The sequence below is a fragment of the Phalangium opilio genome, unplaced genomic scaffold, assembly GCF_054372755.1.
Source record: "Phalangium opilio isolate 3A_F unplaced genomic scaffold, DU_Popi_V2 ptg000082l_1, whole genome shotgun sequence".
NCBI lineage: Eukaryota > Metazoa > Arthropoda > Arachnida > Opiliones > Phalangiidae > Phalangium > Phalangium opilio.
This window is the reverse complement of record NW_028324189.1, coordinates 8,910,385-8,923,608: the sequence shown is the minus strand read 5'-3', so window position 1 is coordinate 8,923,608 and position 13,224 is coordinate 8,910,385. Positions and strand designations below refer to the sequence as shown.

The 13,224-nt window shown below is 38.0% G+C and overlaps 1 protein-coding gene across 1 annotated transcript; it reads left to right on the top strand.

Annotated features, from left to right (window-relative positions):
* Positions 1–591: 591 nt before the first annotated feature.
* Positions 592–6,945, top strand: LOC149651441 (uncharacterized). Its single transcript, XM_089848339.1, has 2 exons — positions 592–1,092; positions 4,882–6,945. Exons 1-2 carry the CDS (start codon positions 924–926, stop codon positions 6,243–6,245), a joined length of 1,533 nt encoding a protein of 510 aa, XP_089704465.1. The 5' UTR covers positions 592–923; the 3' UTR covers positions 6,246–6,945.
* The last annotated feature ends 6,279 nt before the right edge of the window (positions 6,946–13,224 follow it).

Sequence of the window (13,224 nt, the reverse complement as noted above, 5' to 3'; positions counted from 1 at the left end):
TCCAAAAACTATGGCCTTATGGGTGCGCACGCTGCTTTTAAACCTTTTAATGGACCCCTTCCCTTCCCAAAAAAGGGGGCTAATGATTGTCACCATGAAAACTTTGAATTTTCCAATGCAAAGAAACTATTTTATTGCTGGTGAAAGTTTTCATCTAGTTTTTACAATTCTTCGGGAAAGTTTGTTCAAATCAAGAAATATCGTAAAAATATAATATTTTCCGGTGGTTGATAGTAACCACTTGATTTCCAATAAAAAATTTATTTAAATATCGTAAAATTCCCTCCTCTCTCTCCTCTCTCTCTCTCTCTCTCACGTCGAGAACTGTAAAAAAATCAGCCCAACTTTTTTCTGTTGCTTTATAACCTAACACTCGTAAACCCCAAAAAACTTAGATACCTATATATGAAAATATAAATATTTTCATTTTCCATATCTATTAGAAAAACCCCAAAATTGGCCCAAGGCTTTTAAAATGGCTCAATTTTTAGTAGCCCAACTTTTTAAATAGTCCATCGGCCACTAGGCTATCGAAGGACGGGGGTGGGGGGGGGGGGGGTAGAGTTCGCTCTTCGGTCGGAACCCCTAGAATCTCTTCCGCCTACTCAGGGCAAAGTTATATCCTTATCCGGGGGGTTGCTGGGGGAAGTGCCCCGGCGCAGGCGCGAGAGATAGAGCATTTTCGCGCACGCGATGGAAAACCACGAGGTTTGGTTCGAGAACTTTGAGAGTCAACTTGAACACGAGCGTTAGGCGTTCGACGGGTAAGCCGAACCCTCGTCTTTTGGGGGCTGACACGCAGTTTCGCCGCTGGTGGATCAAACGGGCGCGCTCGCTTCAACCTCTCGCGGTCGCGGATGTAGGGATTTCGGCGTGGGGTCTTCCGACCGACCGACCATCTCCCGTCCCTCGAAAATTTAAACATGCCAAGATCATTTCTAGTTAAAAAAGTTAAACATCCAATTGAACATCCGGCACGATGGCCCTACCGAGAGCCGTCCAGTCCCACGGAAGCCACCACGGCACCGGCCACACCACCGTCCTTGCCACCGCCGGCTTCAACGCATTGTTTAGGCTACCGTTATTCAAACGGTGAGTGGATGTCAATGTAGTACAACCCATACTTCTTCTTTAACTCCTAAAAAATATGAACCCGATTTTTAAAGATAATATAACCTGGATCTGAACAATGCATTGCAATCACGTTTAATATCACTTCCCGTGATTTCCATTTCGAATCCAGGTTACAAACTTCTTTAATTATCCTTGTTTTCGTTACTTTTTCGAACAGTAGTCCATTACCACGAAGTAAATCCTTCATCCTTCCCGCGGGTTGGGGTTGGGGGTGTTGGATAAGAGGCTAAGAGCAACAAAAATAAACCTGATAAACTTTGATTTGAAAACTGTTTTCTTTGGAACGGGTTTATTTTCGTTATACGCGAAGGAAATAATAGTAACCGGGGGGGCTTAAAAGATTGGGACCACCTTGAGAGTGAGACCGTAGAGACAGCCCTGGGATTTAAAGGGGGGCTTAAGTTAGGGAAGGTTATTACGAGCATTGCATCCATACCATGGTCGCGACCTCATATATAGTTACCCTTTTGGTCCATAGTATTCGTGTCCACTCTTTGAAGTTTTACCATTTCTCCTCAACTTACCCCGAATTAACTGGGATATACAATATATTTATGATATAACTAGGGCATGGTTATAGGTGTATGGGTAAATAACTCTAGGAAAAAATGGTTCTTGAGGCGCGAAATTACAATTTATTTTTGAGTTAGTTGCCCTACAGTATTATTAGTCCGCGTGATTTTAGGCGAGTGTTGGTTTGTATATCTATCTATATATATAAGCACGTGGAAAGGGTCTAAAGGGAAACTATAGCGCGTAAGTTTCTTTTTTTTTCTTGTGGAGATCACGTAGCACTATGGGTAGAATCCCGCTGTTAAGCCTAGCTTTTACGACGCGCTACGCATCCAAGCCGATTGGGACTCTTTTTCCACCGTAACGTCTCTCGAGGATAGGTGTGAGTGAGCTTTTGGGAGGCTTGAAAATCCCCCTAGCCACAGACGTGGGCCTATTTTCTCCATAAACCTTCACGGAGAATCCTAGATTCTACTTATTGACACCGTGTGGAATGGATGGAATGGTGGGGGGAAGAGCTGGTATAGTCCCGAGAAATGACTTTCTCTATTGCTTTTCTTCCGCACCTTTTTCCTTATATTTATTTCTCCGGTGGTGAGGTGATTCTTGTTAGGGTATGAGATTCCAAAGCCCAGGTGGTTGGTTTTTACGGGACTAAAGTAAACCCCCTTAATTCTTTTTCGGAAATATAATTAACCTTTGGTCGTCGATGGTTTTTGGTGCCAAACTTTGACCCTATCAGGTGTTATCAGTTTTAATTGAAAATTCCAGGTGATCTTAGATTAATTTGCTATTTAATTATCTTTTAATAATAAGGAATTAAAACCTACCTTGGTATTTTAGGGTTATTATAAAAAATGCAGTTCAATCTTAGGGGATCAGGTCTTGCCAATTAATTATTTCGAAAATAATTTTAGAATTATATTAAATGAAATTAAAAAGAGATCTATTACTGTCAGTTTAGTATAGGATTATAATAATTAAAATGGATCTTCTCTTATTTAAAATCTTATTATTAAATTTTGATTAGTCTAGCGATTTTTATTTTTTATTTTTTTTATTAATTAAGTATTAGCAATATTTTTTAATTTATTATAAAGTATTTCTTAAAAATTATGTTAACATCGATGTATATGGGGAGAAGATAGCTTTTAGGCGTAAAACTCGCCATGTATTTTCAATAGGCCCCTGTAGAAATGTTTTCACCTCTGAACACCAACCGAATTTCTCCCTTTCTGAATTTCAAGGCATTTAATTCCCCTAAATAATTAAAAACCCCTCTAGCTATTAACTTAATTAGCTTAAACTTTAGCACTTTCATATACGAAACTATTGCCTATGAGCCAATCTTTCACATTTAATCAGCTGTAGCTACTATAAAGTAAAGTTAGTTGTGTCCGTTTCGCCCTTGTGGAACAATTTGATCTTGTCTACGTCGGTAATCTTTCGCCTTTAATCAAAAGGTAGAGGGTAGCAATAGCAATAGCAACACGTCAGAATTTTCATCCCTTGATTTCTCATCTGTTGCCCCACTATCTCGAGGCTTTTCATCTTGGGCCCAGCTTCTTATAGTGTGTGTTTGGGAATCCCCTTTTCTGACGAGCGCGGCTTCGGGCAAGCGGCACAAAGTGGGATTTTCCCTTTCGGCGGATCATTCCGCGCGTGTGGTCGATAATAACCCAAAACCCGCGCATTCGATACCACTCTATACGTTATATATACACTTCTATACCCCTTTTGTATTTCAACTACTTTGCTACGTGTACTTTCTATAGGGTTTAGTTCAGACTCGAGGAATGAATATATAGAAATAAGGACAACTTTATGAATCCATAATTAGTTTCATTTAATATTAAATTAATATTTAAAGTTTTAAATAATTATCTTTGTTTACGTATTTAATTTGAGCGTGTTGCAAGAATATTTTTAGGAATTTTTGGTCCATAATTAAAATGAAATTAAACACGTGTGAACATATCTTCAATCACTTTACTCGGGAAAATTGGGTTTACCAAATTAAACGCTAGTTTACGAGCGTGAAATATCTCAAAATCCCGTTTCCGACACAGTTAATTAGGGATAAATCAAAAGGCCGCTACACTCGTAAATTCTCCTCCCCCTTTGGTTAATTAATCGTTTGAGACACTTTTAATAACGAATAGCTTTAACATCAGCTTCGAACTTAAACCCTTTTCCTATACAGGCTTATTTTTATTTCCGAAGCTTTTCCGACCATATTTGGATCCGAAAATTCTCAATAGACGCGCGCGTCCGGATGTGTATGCCTATATGAAAAGAAGTTAGGCTTAAGAAGACTCGGCGGCCGTCTTTTCCTATATATCTCCTATCTTTCCTTCGATAAGGCTATAGTTTGTTTCGGTCCCTAAGCCTCGGGCAATCTCCTAAGTCTCTAGAATGGAAAATTGGGCAGAGTCAGTGGTCGGGAGAAGCCTCAGGTGGATTAACTCCATTTCACGGGTTGGTTTTGGCGCGAGAAAAGCGCGGGAATGGAAAGAGCGCGAGACCAACCCCGGCTTAAGGGCCCGGGAATACTTGTTAGAGAGCGCGAGACCTCGCCGGCTATTTACATCCTATTATTAGGGATCTTCTTCAGCACCGCGCACGCCAACCGGCTTTTTGTAAGAAAAACACCATGCCTTTTATCACGTGGAATGATACTGAATTCCTTCCTTACTCACAAGAATATTTAAACGAATGTACAGTCAATTGAAAGCGCCGTAATCAAATAAGATTTGAAGATGAACAATCAAATACTTGGTTAAATATCCCATAACGCCCCGAAACTCTTCTTTGGTCTTTAAACTACGAAAACCCTAATAATATTAAAACTATGTTCTACAATTTTCAGGAGTGAATTGATAGAATTCCCTCCTAAATTCACCGTATGAGTAATAGCCCGCGGGAATCTTTTAGTTTGGCTGATTTTTACTCTCTAACAATTTGCGGCGGGAATTTTCCACCCCTTCCCGCCATTCTCTCTTGGGAAGTATATCGTTGGTTTTGAGTAAAACGATCCTACAGTTCCTCGCGCCTCCCTATCTTATTATTTATCTAAGGTAAATGTATTACGGCGGATTATATTATGGGGAATTTCCCTTTTTTCCCCCTTTTTTATCATGGACTACTGTTTCGAAAATTTAATTTAAAAGTCTGTAAGGTTGACTTAAAATCCTTCGAAAATAACAAGGAAATGGCGTGAAATTGGCTTTTCAGGCTATTTTCAAGACGTCCTCCCCAACACTACCGTCATCGTCAACGGCAGTTTTTGTCTTCAACATCCGGTTGTCCATCCTTACGACAAAGAGCTCGATTTGAGCAACAAAAGTTCAAGAATAAACTCGTCCTACATCAACGAGGTGACGGGCGGACATCATCGAATTAGTCCGCCTCCTACTCAGCATCTTCCCCCCTTAATCCCCATACCCATCCACCCGCTCGTCCCATTGTCCCATCACCCGGGACCGGGACATCACGGTAATCGCGAATCAATCTACGAAATAAATCTAAACGACAAACAGCCTTATTCGCCCGTCGGGTCCCCGAGAAGCGATACAACGACCATAGACGTTGAGAGTCCACGATCGCCGCAAACACCCAATCAGATACAGATAGATTACGACGAGAAAAGCGTTCACGGGGTCTTGAACTATTCCGATTCCGAAAACTCGAGACATTCGAACGCCGGTTCGGTCAAGTCGGTTACGTCGGTTAGTTCGAGTGGCTTTAGTTCAACGTCGCGTCCGAGCACCGGTGTAACCGTTAGTTACACTTACGACGCCTTTTTCATCAGCGACGGGCGTTCGAGGAGGAAATCGGCCAACCAAGCGAACGGTAGTCCCGCCTTACCGGTACCCGATCGTGAACGACCCAGGTACACGTGTAGCGAATGCGGGAAGCAATACGCCACCTCGTCTAATCTGTCCAGGCACAAACAGACTCACCGGAGCCCGGATTCGCAACTGGCTAAGAAGTGTCCAACATGCGGGAAGGTGTACGTCAGTATGCCGGCATTGGCCATGCACGTCTTGACGCATTCTTTGTCTCACAAGTGCGAGGTCTGCGGCAAGAGTTTTTCGCGACCCTGGTTGCTTCAAGGACACATGCGCTCCCATACCGGGGAGAAGCCCTTCGGATGCGCCCATTGCGGAAAGGCCTTCGCCGATAGATCCAACTTGCGGGCTCACATGCAGACACACTCGGCTTTCAAGCACTTCCGGTGCCAGCGATGCCACAAATCATTCGCCCTCAAATCCTACTTGAACAAACATCACGAGTCGGCCTGTTTTAAAGAAAACGGAGGACCCGGTTCTTCCGCCGACGAGCACTCTTCTTCCCACAAAGGACCTTTGACCCCCATGTCCCCTATGACTTCAATGACCCCGACACCTATGGGCTCTTTGTCCTTCGCGGACAGTTTAGCGGCTTCCATGGTGCAAGCGGCCAATCAGGTGAATCAAACGAACCAAAGCTGTCAGAGTTCAATTGGTCAAGTGCATCAAGTACAGGAACAAGCGCGCCATTTACAACACACTCTTCATCCACCTCCCCCACCACTGCCCCCCAGAGATAATCTCTAATTAACTTTTCTAAGCAATAAATACGATAACACTAAAATGAAACGTTAATTCTCGTGCCTAAGATAAAATAACTTTAACAATATTAAGATGAAAATATTAATATAAATTTACAGAGCAGCGAAACTCGTTAGAATCTTAAATATTCTTGACAAATATTGAGTCTTCCTATTTTGAACTTTACTACAGCCTGGGTTTTCGACTATTTCTGTAAAACATTTTTAGATCGAGAATGGTCAATGAGAGGTTTAAAACCAGACGGAATTTGTCAAAAATCGGTCCATAAATAAGAAAAGCACAAATTTTTAAACTAAATCTATGATGCAATTAGGTATTTTTTGATCTGGTTTTAAAACTTTTTAAGATTTTCTTTATCTGAAAAATGCCGTAAGTTTCTTCCCAAAAAAAAAACTTCCCAACGAATTAATTTCAACCGACTTCCAAATTTAATGTACGGAGATAAATTTTACATAACGCTATAAAATTTAATCCCAAAGGAGGTGGGACTCAAAGTGCAATAATATTTAACTTCCCCTTAATGACGTAATTTGGCCTATTTAGATGAAACAACGACGCGTCATATTGTAAATATATATACATTAATACGAAAGTTTTTCTATAGTCCCCTTGCCATACAAAATAATATTAATACATATATTAGGCTAATTGTCCATAAAATTAAATTATTACAAAATAATTAAAAATATTATTATAATTAATCGAGATGCAACGGTGTATTCCAAAAGCAATAATATATTATAAAATAGACGCTTGACTATTTCGTCCAATCGCCAATTTTTAAAATAAAAAAATGAAATGACTTTTTTCTGAGACTAGCTTTACAGTAGAGCAAAATGTGATTTAATATAATATTAATAAAAAAAAATGCCAGTAGAGCTTCTAGTCAATTTTAGATAAACTTATATACTGATAAAAGCCATAATATTTAAATTTAAAAAAAGCAATAATATAAACAAAAATATAAAAGTAATAATTTTTTGACGAATAATAAGAATCCCGAGTAATAATTTATTAAAATAATTATACTTATAATTTTAATCGTCAATTTTAATTAAGAAAAAAAAAAACATTACGCAATTTTTGTAGATAATAGAGGTTAGCATTATTTTTATAAAAACTACTATTATAAGAAATATATAAAGGGCGTGCAAATCATCGTATGACGTCATTATGACGAGTATTAAATCAGTTGACGTCATTCGTTAAGGATGCCGGGTGCTGAAAATAAAATGCGATAAGCCTATAAAAAATATACAACGATAGATTTAATATTAGAAAACTGCCGATATGCTGTGTAAATAAAACTGTAAAAATAATGATTTAAATTAACCTAAATTTGGAACGTCTTTCTGGAATTTTGAAAAACGCCCTCCACTACAATTAATTAACAACAAGAAATGCAAATATGGCGAAGAAAATCAATGATAATAAAGATTTTTAATTTTGGTCTTCCATACATTTCCTATTGCAATAATTTAGACATTGGGCTTTGTTATTAATTAGGTTTAACCAAGAAGCGATATCTAGTTTTCTAGGGAGAAAGTATAAGATGCCTAAGTATTCGCGCGCCGTAGTCCCAGTCCCCCTTTCAAAATACAAGGGGGGGGGACGTAAAAGGAGGCCGGGCTATTTCGCCTCTCCTCAGTCGCAAAATATGACTGTAATTTTCGTCTTTCGCGTCGTGCTGACATGAGTTTTCAAGAACCATTGAGATGCTGGTTGTAATTTAGAGACGGGGATTAACTCCGGACCTACGTTTGGACTGGAGATAGCGCTAGAAATGCGGCGAGTTTGTACCTTCTCCCTAGTAAAGTAGATATCGCTTCTTGGTTTAACTTTGCCCAATTATGTTAAGTTCCAATATCAAAGTTGAATTCTGATCATTTTTATTCAAGGTCAATTGAAAACTCAAAACATAAACGTCCATTTTCCCCATTTCAATCCTTTCTCTGAAATGGAATAACATACACTTATATATAAAGGAAAAAAAATAGAAAATGTCTGCGATGGTCCCATTGGGAAAATATGGTTCAGTCGCCATCCTCGGTAACAGGCCTATTCATGGAATCATAGCTCGTGTGCTACAAATTCAATCTCGCGAGGAGAGACGAGACTAGCTGTTGGATTGAACGATATACTAGCGTCTGCCTCGCGTCGATTATTATTTTTTTCTTTCCTCTCTTGGAGGATGAGGATGAGGGATTGGGAGAGGTTGGGTAAAGCGTCTTTCTTCATCGTCATCTCTATGATGCTTTTACCAAAAATAAGATTATCATTTTGTCGCCCCTGAGAAGAGAGAGAGAGAGAGAGGTGACGCGCCCGAATTATTTCCCTTCCATCCTCTTCCATCCCAGAGAAAGAGAGATGATTTTTTCTGCTCTTGAGCCTCTTCTTTCTCCTAAAACTTAGAAAGACGTCAAAATTTCCGAGCGCCGCGCCGATTGTGTTTCAACAGAGGCTTCTATATTGATAGGGGGGGGGGCTATCGTCTCTTTTCACTTTTTAAAAGATGTAATACAGTTGAAGGCACGTGCTCCATTGCTTATTTCTATTCTTATTTATGCTCGTCTTTATTCATCAAATCAGCGTGAACAATGAATAATCTTGTTCAGTTTATAAGAAGTAATGCGTTTGAAATATTCTTGTAGGTAAATTTTCGCCACTTCCCTTCATATCGTTCATTGCATCTAATATCTTGAATATTGGAGATATGCATAAAGGTTTACGCAAGAAATGGGTGTTTATATATATATATATACAGTAAAACTTTGAAACGTTTTTCTCGTGTTATTTTTAAACTGTCTCTCTCTCTCTCTCTCTCTCTCTCTCTCTCTCTCTCTCTCTCTCTCTCTCTCTCTCTCTCTCTCCCTCCCTCCTCCACTCGTCTCTGGGGACCAACCAAAAATATTAAATTATTTTGGACCATATACATGTATGTAATCGTCTCTCAATTTTCTCGTATCCAATTTTGAATTTGACTTTTCGATTGTTTTTATGAGGACGATAAAAACAAAATACGCGTATAGAAAAATGTTATTTTTAATAAACGTGACAATTGGGAAGGAATTCGAGTTTATATCTAGTTGCAACCTATGAATAAATGGAATTTATACGGTTTTATATTAGATTTTAATATCATTCCATGATTGATGAGGTCTATCCGAACTTAAAAGGAGTGGTCAATTTTGACAGTAATATTTAGAAAGAAATTGAAAAGAGCGCCCGCCGTTTTGACTACGTAATAATAAGGTTTATTGGGCGGTTACTATACATGACTCGAATTATTTTCCAATTTTTTTGATATTATATTTGAAATAACTTCATTAGAAAAATTATCATTCAGAGAAAGAAATTTTGTCTTAATGAGATATATTTTTAATATGAATATGCAGTTAGGCATGCACGTGTCTGATTTTTTCTCTTTCAATCTCTTATTTAAATGCCTTAGTTTCGCATTGAAATCACGTATTATACTTACATAAATTAGATTATGACCTCTCGATAGACTTCTAAAAATAATATAAAAATTATCTGTTTTAGTAATATACTGTTATATAAGCGTAGATATATATTGAGGCAGAAATATATGTCATCTTTTAGGTATAGGGATTGAATTGGAGTGGGGGGGGGGGGGTGAAATGGTAAGATGATCTTGAGATGGAAGGATCTGTATACCATCCATTTCACTCTATCGTAACGCGTGGCAAAGAATTTTGTTTGGTGCTAGTGTAACAGGGTCAAATAGGGTAGGTATATCTTTTGGACCAGTGTCAGAGCTACATGAGATTTTTGCGTTGGCGACGGAAACCTTAGCACTCTCGCTGCGGTGGTAAGGCGCTTGGCGAACGAGTGAGTGAGGGAGTTTGAGACGGAGATGTCTTAGACATATCCTAAAGGAACAAAGGAAAAAAAAGTCCTGCAAGTGCCAGAAAAGAAAAGAAAAAAAAGGGGGGGGGGGAGAAAACACATTTGGCCTGATTGTCCGGTACTTGTTTTAAACAGGCGATATCGTGTTGCTCCCAGCTAGAATCTGAAGAGACCCCCGGTTCCCTTTTTATTCTATATATTATTCCGGGAACCCTCTATGTACCATCCATATCCATCTATGAATTTAAATCAATTTCACCCAAGAATATTTAACTTATCCTTAAAGGATATAATTTCTTCTTTTTGGTTTTTCAAAGAGAATTCAATATTGGAATTAAATATATTTACAACCTTAATCAGGGTTGCCACGGATCAGGGAAAACCTGAAAAATTCAGGGAATTTTAAAAGTTTTAGCAAAGTCAGGGAATTTGATTTTAGTGGGTAAAATGTCTGGGGATAAGTCTTTATTGAAAGAGTAATGAAAGTTTCTCCTCATCCTCTCTTAACACAGAAAACTCTAGAGCAATCCTTAAAAATGTCTAGAATTGTTTTTGTAAAATTAATGCTTTATAAAAAAATTTCTTATTATCTGTTATTTATAGTTAAAATGTTTCTTAATCATTTTGGTGCAACAAATATTAATATAGAGAGTTCATTTAATTATAAGCACTTAAAACGTGCTGTAAACATTTACACTTTCGGCCTAAAAAGGTCAGGGAAAAGCTGGAAAAGTCAGGGAATTTGGTTCTGATTATTCCTTGGCAACCTTGATATAGTAGATAGACACTTAAAAACAATTTGAAAAATTCAATATACTTCATGCTCTTGTTTTACTACAATACAAATGATTTAATACCGAAAAAAAGTAATAATTTATTAAATATTATTGGGAGAATTTCGGGGATTCATTGCGTAGAGTATATATATAGATTGTCTCTCAGCTTTTCCAATAGCTCAAAAAGGTTTTTTTGTCATTCTTTTTTCCCTTCTCGTCTTTTCTTTCTAGTTTTAGCACCATCCATGAGATATACGCTGTTGCACCCTGCGATATTTTGATTCCTCCTCTCCGACAATTTTCTGAACTGCATGCTCCCTCCCAATCTTTTAAACATTTCCGAATGGATGTCGTTAAGCTTAAGTATTTTTTTTTAGAAAAGGCTTAATTAACAAAACGGGCCTCGTATTTAATGTGTCTTTTATTTTATCAACAATTGGTTTCGTTCGATGATGCGCTGCTGGTGCCTAATTTTAATCGTCTTGTTGTACCGGGTTTTTTTTTAGGGTTAGCGCTTGATTGCAAAATTATACTAGTTGATTTGCATGTCAAGGGAAACTGTAAGATAGAACGTAATTGAAGTAATTGAAATCAGATATTTAAGGTTTAAAGGGACGACTTCTTGAGCTTAAGCTTCTACTTCTTTTTCTGTATTCACTAATGTGTCTTTATAAATTAAGCCCTTTTTAATTTACTAGATATCCATCGCTTAAAGTTTTGATAAATTAAATAAATTAATGATTCAAATCTAAAATATTAGGTCATTCATCAATCATTTAATCATAAAACAATAAAACCTTTAAATATTTACATATCCAACCAAGAACCAAGGTCACGTGTGTTTTTGCGGTTGTCTTTGTGGTGAAGCAAGGAGGCTTTTGGGGTCGGGAGCGGAAAAAACGTCGTTGCACTGATCATGATTAAACAGTTGTCTCGTATCTCCTTTTCAATCGTTCCTCAAACTCTAGACGGGGTCGTTTTTTCATTTATAATCCTGGATGGGGGGATGAGGATTGTCTTCTTTGAAAGAATCACGCATTTCTCATAGCATTCCGATTGAGGGAAATCCGGGAAAAACGAATACGAACGATGGCATTATTTGCTTATATCTTTAAGATGGCCCAATGCATTGCTTATACACGGCCCTTGTTTTTTCTTTCTTTCTTTTTTTTTTTCATTATTCAATCGTAAGAAGACATAGGGATGGAGGAGAAGGGGAAATGGTTAGATGGAGAGAGAGAGAGAGAGAGGGGGGGGGTAAGGTGGGTTCAGTCTGCGACCTCTATCTTCGACGGCCCGTGACCCATCAGTCCAACGGAGCTCGGACCTGCTTCACTGGTTAGATTCCATCTATCCTTTGCCTCGTGCGTTGCTTGACTTTATCCTATGGCGAGGGGTTCAACACTAAATGTATTACTGCAAACTCTAGACTTTTTCCAATGGAATTTTATGGGTTTCAAACACTAAACTAAATTATTAGGAGACATTTCTGCGTTTTACAAGTATTTTAAACCATCAAAACACTTATGGCATGCAGTCGAAACTAGAGAATATTAACCCTTTTTAAAGTATCGAAATTTCATTCAGACTACTAACCCTTTAAAGTATCATATCCCTCGCCTTTTATCCTCTCACGTATAGGTTCCGGACGGTTTCCAATTTTTTTACGCTTTGGTCCCGTATCCCGATTCCTCCCAATTTTGCCTAGAAACTTTGCCTAGACTTACTAGAAGTAATTTATGACTCTAGGGGGAGATGGTCCTCCGGAGATTTTTAATATATTTATTTTTTTGGACGGCGGACTTGGAAATTCGTCCGTCGTCGAAATGAAATGTATTTTTTTTCTCCTATCAAAGGGACATTTTTTTCATCTTGTACTGTATATTCTTTATTCTAAGGAGTTGACAGATAATCGTTCAAACGACCCAAATAGAATTTTCAACATGGGGTTGTTGCTGTTTTACGGATTCTTGGATTTTTTACATAATCATTTAGAATGTCAAGGAAAAAATATTTTCCGTTTTGTTTTTTTGAATATTAAAGATTTAATTAATTTAAGGGTATTTAATAATTATATATATTTTTACAGTATATTTTATGTTCATTTTAAGAACAATCACGTCAAATTTGGAAGATATTGCTAATTATTTAAAGTGGTGTTTAGCGGGTGAAACAGTTCTACAGGGGCAGGTAGAAATAGCATAGGAAGGTTTGCCCCTGGTGGGATGCTTTCCATTGAAGCTACCAGAAATAATATTCAAAACGTCCCAATGAGATATAACTTTTACACAACGTGAACCTCTGATTATAGGTAGTAG